Source organism: Peromyscus eremicus, chromosome 8a (genome assembly GCF_949786415.1).
Source record: "Peromyscus eremicus chromosome 8a, PerEre_H2_v1, whole genome shotgun sequence".
Classification (NCBI taxonomy): domain Eukaryota; kingdom Metazoa; phylum Chordata; class Mammalia; order Rodentia; family Cricetidae; genus Peromyscus; species Peromyscus eremicus.
In genome coordinates, this window is record NC_081423.1 from 57,299,771 (window position 1) to 57,307,272 (window position 7,502).

At 39.9% G+C, this 7,502-nt stretch overlaps 1 protein-coding gene across 1 annotated transcript; it reads left to right on the forward strand.

Annotated features, from left to right (window-relative positions):
* The first annotated feature begins 6,563 nt into the window (after positions 1-6,563).
* On the forward strand, positions 6,564-7,502 carry LOC131916211 (olfactory receptor 1A1-like). Its single transcript, XM_059269520.1, has one exon. The coding sequence runs from the start codon at positions 6,564-6,566 to the stop codon at positions 7,500-7,502; it is 939 nt and encodes a 312-aa protein (XP_059125503.1).

Here is a 7,502-nt window from a genome sequence, read left to right on the forward strand (position 1 = left end):
CACTGCTGTCTCAGAACACACTGTCCAGGAAAGTGGATATATAGTGGTCAGCGATGTGTGGGACTCTGACCTCTTTCAGGTAATCTCTGAACTCTGCCTAGCCTGGAGCTTTCTCCTGGGTGTATCCAGGCTCCTTTTCTTTGAGCTAAGAGTCTGTCTTTTCCCAGGAAAACAGCCTCTCTCTGTTGACAACACTCTAATCCCCAGCTCCGCCCATCTCCATTCTGAAGTTTGCATGCAAGAGACCCTCTCTTCCTGTCTCACTACTCCTTCCATTGATTATACCAACCTCCTTTCTGATGCAAAATTTCCTTATATTCTTAAACTTTATTTTTTTTATCCTTGTAACTGATTACCAATCATGTGTTGCCACATTCCATAGTCACTTCACAAAAATACCAATGTTTGTATTAAGCAAGGACTCGGAACTTCTATCTCCAGAAATGGGAGTGGAATCCACATCCACTCTACTAATTCCTAGTATCTAATAAGAAACAGTCTTTTCACAGGACCTAAATCACACATACTACCAAACCTACTGTAGAGTCTAGGCTGCTTTCTTCCTGTTTCCTTGCCTGTGCTATCTCTTCCCTGGATGAAGATGTATAGCACATTTTGCCTGGTGCCACCTTCTAGGGCTCCAACATTTTGTCCTTGAAGGTTAATCCACAGTAAAAAAGCCATCTATTAATTTTTTTATTGAATGAGCTAATGGTTTGATATTTACACAATCTCATCTGTACTTTGCAAACATATTTCTTCAGTCCTGTGGATAGATCTCTCTATAAACCAGGTTGGTTCAGAAACAAAGAACAGACACGAGAAAAAGAGTTTTGCTAGAGAAGATCACAAGTCTGAGTAGCTGGAGGGACTGCAATGCACTTGCCATTCAGCAGGAAAGAGCTGTTGTTGAGCTGCAGAGATTAGGGAGTACTAGGGAGTTGATAGAGAAAGTATTTGAGAAAAAAGACGAGAGCTGACCTGACATGCAGGTGCTGTTGTTGTGAGAAATAAAACAGATGTAGACATGCTGAAATGGTATGTACCAGAAAGTGTTGAGAAATGCCCTTGTTATGAGTGTAGAATTCTCAATGAAGAGGGAAGTAACATCCAAGCCTCTGGGTCAGTGCTCAGGTGAGTGTCATGGTGAGTCAGAGGAAGTTGACAGTTTTGGATGAATTTCCATGGACAATTACGACTTTAGTTGAAGAGTGTAAATAGTCCAAAAGGACTCAGGTATCAAGAGTTCTAGTCCCAAGTTTGTGCGATTTCTCCAGTTGGAAGGTGGGAGAGAGAAAAGTGGATGAATGGAATGTTGTCTGGGAATGGCATATTTGGGGATCAGGGCATACTCATTCCATCGTTTGGAAGGGGGATGTGAAGATGCCATAACTGGACTGTTTCTGGAATGCAACAAAGTGGAGACAAGCTGGAGACCAGTGTGAATTATGAGTTGAAGACTAGGTTTACAGGAAATTAATAACCTGGGGAGGAACACCTGGTAATTAGATGATGTTACAAAAGATCATCCAAGCTGTTTTTCTTCTTTTTGCCCTGATCTTTCTTCCATTGTCCGGGTCTCATTTGGCATGATACAAGGCCCTGGATCATCTCCCACTGTGAACAAACCCTTTACCTTCACCTCTCTACAAGAAATACTTCCTCTGTCTCTTACCTCCCAAGATATGGTCTTAAGCCACCAGCTTCATGGTCATGCTCTGAACTAAATCATTCCCAAATCTGCAGTGTCTTTATTTCAAATACAATTTTTGTTATAAGGATGATGTTTAAAATATCAAAACAGTCAAATAATAATTTGATAAAAAATCTATCATATAGATATAATACACTGGATATGATTTTGTTGAACCCAACTTTTAGGGTGAATATTGCAGATATATTTGTCATTCTCTTCACCTCCAAAATCTTCTTTTTCTGCCCATCACAGCATGATAACCACTATTTCGTTAATGGCATTAACTAACACTCAAGACTTACATTTTTGCTAAAATTTATTAATAAGAAGGTAGCACAGTTTCCCTATTCATTATTCCTCCTTTCCAGGTCTCTTGTATAACAGTCATTTCCCTGTACAAGTTTCTTGGATGCATGCATTGGATTTTCTCTGGAAGACAATTAGGAGGTGTATTTGCTCAGTTGAGGATACTATTAGGAATTCTTTACATATGGGTTGAATATTTAAATTTCAATATTCATTTCTTCATTTATTTGCAACACTTGAGACTGTCATTTACCTACTCCAAGATAAAATATTTTATTTTATTATTTAGTTAAGTATCTTTTTCATTTGCTTATTAATAACACTAGTTTCTGCTTGGTAGTGTGCCTAGTCAACAAAATAGAGTACAAGACACAGAAGATCACCCATTGTCTACCCATTGTGGTATATGGCATGGGCTGGTTTAGAAGTGAGCAAGGGAAAGCATGGACTGAGTGCTCAGGAGAGAGTTATGGGCTAATGGTTACTGCAGTAGGAAAGGTGATGATTTTTCCAGGTTTTCTGCTGTGTTTTGGGTTCTGCTCTATAAATGTGTTGGATTCCTTGATCTACCAATTATTAATCATTTGTGGAAATGTGTGTGGTAGATTCTTTTACTTAGCCCAGAGTGTGTCTTTCCCTTTTGTTTTTCCACATAGATGTTTAAAAAGAGTTGAAGTTTACAATAAGTTTTCTTGTTTTTATGCAATCTGACCTAGGTGAAGTTGTTAGTTCCTACTCTAATTTCATACAGATATTTTCTCTATTTGTTTTTTACATTTTGCCTTTCACAATTAATGTATTAGAGATTATTTTTATGTTGTACTTTTAATATCTAGGTAGTCAACTTTCTTTTAATTATCTGCATGTCATATGCCCATAAATCTTGAATCTCTCTCTGGCTCCTCCAGTCTCCTGGGTTGGTCTGGTTGACATCTCTCTGCCAATACTCAGCCAATGTGTGGGAAGAGTACCCAGTGGTCTTAACTGCTGAGCCATCTTTCTAGCCCACAACACAGTTTATTTATGAAACAAACATGAGAGACCATGATCAGGAAACGTAGATTCAGGTTACCACAAATAACATTTCCCACCAGAGAAGCAGCTACATGAACTTTTACTAGTTATAGAACAAGATGTCATAAGTCGATGCATTTACCAAGTGCACTGGTGGGAACTGTGGGTAAGCAGGTCACACCAAAGCAGAGCAAACTCTGCTAGAGATTTCACATGGCATTCTTGGCTTTTGAACTCATGGAAGTGAGTTTCCTAAGAATGTATTCCAAAGGTTACACTCTTGTCAAAAATGTTAGGTCAGGACACAGGAGTGAACAATGGATGACTATTCAGAGGGCTAGAGATGGTGGTGGGTAATTTGGCTACGGATATGCAACACTCCAACTTTGTACAACTGTGAAGTTCTGATCAGTCCTCAGCCTTGTAGAACCTTCAATGAAGGTGCAACTTTTTCTTACACTTAGAGTATGAATCATGGCATTATGTCCTTTCATCTTGATAGCACGACTGCTCCAGTCTTCATTCCTTTCTCCCTTTCTTCCTTCCTCCCCCTCCTTCCTCCAGTTGTCTTGATTTTTTTTCTTGGCTCTCTATCATCCTACCTCAGTTTTGTATCTGTTTTCTAAACTCCATGTTTTCAGAACGCCCTTCTATTTAAATTGTAATTGAACTAAATTCAATGACTAACTAAAGAGAGCAGATGTTTTCATATTGGGGCTCTGCATTCACTTTCTTTTGTATTTTACATACCACAATTTTCTCTCAAGCTTCTCCTCATGTTCCTTCCCCCACATTCTTTCTGCTCTACCCATTGACCTCTCTACTTTCTTTTTAAATCTGCATTAAAGTGTATTGTATTGATTCTTCAGCCAATTTAAAATGTCTTTTGTTGTAATAACTTCAAAATTCCTGAACACTCTCCATGATTTAAAATATATTTTCCAATATACTTTCATAGAAGTATAAGAACAGATTTTTTTATATTAGTTTAGAACAATATATATAGAACCAAGAAACAAAAAAACTTGACTGAAATGTCTTACAGTGCAAGAGTTTTCCTTGAGTCTTATTGATAACCAATCATTGTTTTCTGTGGGTTCTATCCTTTGATCTTTTCTCTCTGAACTCATGCCTAAACAGAAAATTTTTTTCTTGTTTTCTTTCATTCTTAGGGAAATATTTCAGCTGTTTAAGGCAGAGACAATGAATCCCTGTGCTTCATTGGATCTCTGGACACATCTTTTGAACCTAAGGACGTAAAGACCACATCCCAGGTATCGTATCCAACCATACTCCTGATTGCCATCCTGAGGGGCCAACGCTGTACAGACAACAGCTTACAGTTTGGTTCTGAGCACTCTTTGGGTTCTCACATTAAGGTATTCCCCTGTTCTTTCAAATTATGCCATGCATTTTAATGCACTTTTTGTTTTTATAATAGTCTACAACTTCTGTATATTTTCATGGAAATGAGACAGGTCAGCATCCCCTCAGTCTGTCATGTTGCCCCAAGCCTCACTGTCGAAGTCTTACTCCCTCCCCATACTACACCAGCTTCCCACAGTCTCAGCCCTCTGGGTTTACTAAACCTTTTGAAATGTGAAGTATTATGAAAGCATATGAAAAAGAAGGAGGTATCTTAAGAGACCAAGTGAAACTGCTCTCAGTGTAGCAAAGAGAAACAATATTGTCCTTAGCTATGGAAAGGATGATAAGACCTACATCCCTTTGTCTACTACGTAGTTCATATAAGGAATACTGAGAATTAGTGATTTAATTAATCACATATTCAATTAATTTTAATAGAAAAAAATAGTGAACTACATATGTCTAAACTGCTGTAGCAAACTAAACACAAACTGTCAATGACTTAACAAGAATAAGACTATATTCCAAAGATAAAAGAACAAGTGAATATTTTTGTTTGAGGTATCTCTACTGTATGTGGGAAGCTATTGACATAGGTTCATTGCCAACATGACCCCATCATTCCATTCAATTTCTTCAACATTTCCAGTCAGAATAGAGTGTGAAGGAAGCCCACAGCTTGAACACATAATTGGGTGGCTAGAACTCAGTCACTTAACTGCATCTCCCTGCAAGATAGATTGGGAAATGTAGTTAAATTTGTTTATCAAAAAGACCAGAATAGCATGGATTTGCTAAGCAGTTAGTAGTCTCAGTCATAATTGGTATGACTGAGAGTGCATGATAAGGGAGAGAGGAAGAAGCTAGTTATGCAGTTAAGGAAATATTGTGACATTTCAGGTAGAAAAGCATGATGGTCTAAAGTATTGAGATAGAAGGTAAAAAGGCTGAGTTGTAAAATAACTGTTTTATGTGAAGAATCTATAATCACAGATGTACATTCGAGAGAAGATTAATTGGGCACTTGCCAGAAATAAGCTAAAGAAACATGGATTGTGAGCTGATTGTTGTACACAATGAACAGTAAAATCAGGAGGACCTGATTTTAAATCCCCAGTACCCACATACAAAGCTGGGAATGGCTGTGCATACCTTTAACTCCAGTATTTGTGGACAGAGACAAGCAGATTGTGCCATCCTGGCCCAGTCAACAAGCTTCAGATTCAGTGAAAGGCCTCACGCATGAGAGCTTCACACACTGAATTAATTAATTTATATGTCTTTCTTCTCCCCAAATTGTGGTTGTTTCTTAGGCTGGATATATAGTAAATGAGGTTTAGTTGGCCATGTGGGCAAGATGCCTGAACATGAAAATGTGGCAGAAAATTGAAATCTCTGTAAAAAGATGCTCTAAGAGTTTCCTAAGCAGCAGCTGTAACTATGATGGAGCTCTGTGGCTCTTCAAAAGAAATAAATAAGAACAGAAAAGAAGACTAGAGAGAGATGTGGTTGTGTATAATTGAGGATTTGTCACCCAGAGAAAGCCTACGAAATCCACTTTGTCAGTGGGGTTCCTGAGAACACTCCCTGGGCTAATTCCAGTGACTGTCCTGGGTAAAGTCCTCCCATGCCACTGTAGACACTGTTAGCTCCTGGGTGTTAGGGTGGCTGAGTGCTTGGTCGGTGCAACAAAGATACATTTCCAGGTCAGCACTTACACTGACAGGCTGTTTGCCCTGAAGTACTGTGTTAACAGCCCCAAAAGGCTGTCTGCCCTTACATGTAAAATAAATTTGTCATTCTGAACTCTCCACAAAAGGAAAAACGGCTTTACATGTTGAATGAACAATTAATATTTAATTTTCCCCTGTGACACTATGCAATGAAAGGTATATTTTAATTAAAAAATGATCAAATCTTAGACAGATGTGTAAAGATGCTGAGGGGGGAAATGTGACTCAGAGTTGTTTACTCACTACTTAGATGTGAGTGTTCAGGAGTAAATGACCACCTTTGCCATGGATCAACAAGGATTTCCTCAAATTATGTGGCTCTGAATTTCATGGACTCAGGGGTAGAGAGAGAGAGAGAGAACTGTTGGATATAGGAAGTGGTAACACATAGATAGTAATTGTGCTAATGGTTGTGGGTTCCTGTCCAATTTCATGCTGAAGGAGCCATGGGAGAAGAAAACAAGTCTTTCACCACAGATTTCAACCTTCTGGGAGTTACCAGGCAACAGGAGCATGAAAATTTCTTCTTCATCCTCTTCCTGTTCATTTACCCCATCACAGTGATTGGAAACATGCTCATCATCCTAGCCATTCACTCTGACACTCGCCTTCATAACCCCATGTACTTTTTCCTTGCCAACCTCTCCCTTGTTGACATCTTCTTCTCCTCTGTAACTATCCCCAAGATGTTGGCCAACCATCTCCTGGGTAGCAAAGTCATCTCCTTTGGGGGATGTCTGGCACAGATGTATTTCATGATAGCACTGGGAAACACAGACAGCTATATACTAGCTGCAATGGCATATGACAGAGCTGTGGCCATCAGCCGCCCACTTCATTATGCAACAATTATGAGTCCACGGCCTTGTGTCCTGCTGGTTGCTGGGTCGTGGGTGATTGGAAATGCCAATGCACTTCCCCATACCCTTCTCACAGCTAGCTTGTCCTTCTGTGGCAACAAAGATGTGGCCAATTTCTACTGTGACATTACTCCTTTGCTCCAGCTGTCCTGTTCTGACATCCGCTTCAACGTGAAGATGATGTACCTTGGGGTGGGGGTATTCTCGGTGCCACTGCTGTGCATTGTCATCTCCTATGTCCGGGTCTTTTCCACAGTCTTACGGGCTCCATCCACCAAGGGCTTCCTCAAGGCCTTGTCCACCTGTGGCTCTCACCTGACAGTGGTGTCTTTGTATTACGGGACAGTGATGGGCATGTATTTCCGGCCCCTGAACAGTTACAATCTGAAGCATGCATTGATAACTGTGATGTACACAGCAGTGACCCCAATGCTGAACCCTTTCATCTACAGCCTGAGGAACCGGGACATGAAGGCTGCTCTGAGGAGACTCTTCTGTCACAGTGCTTCCTCATCCCCCATGTGA

What these genes read in the sequence shown, in the direction of transcription:
- LOC131916211 (XM_059269520.1), top strand. Translation starts at nt 6,564, where the DNA reads ATGGGAGAAGAAAACAAGTCTTTCACCACAGATTTCAACCTTCTGGGA.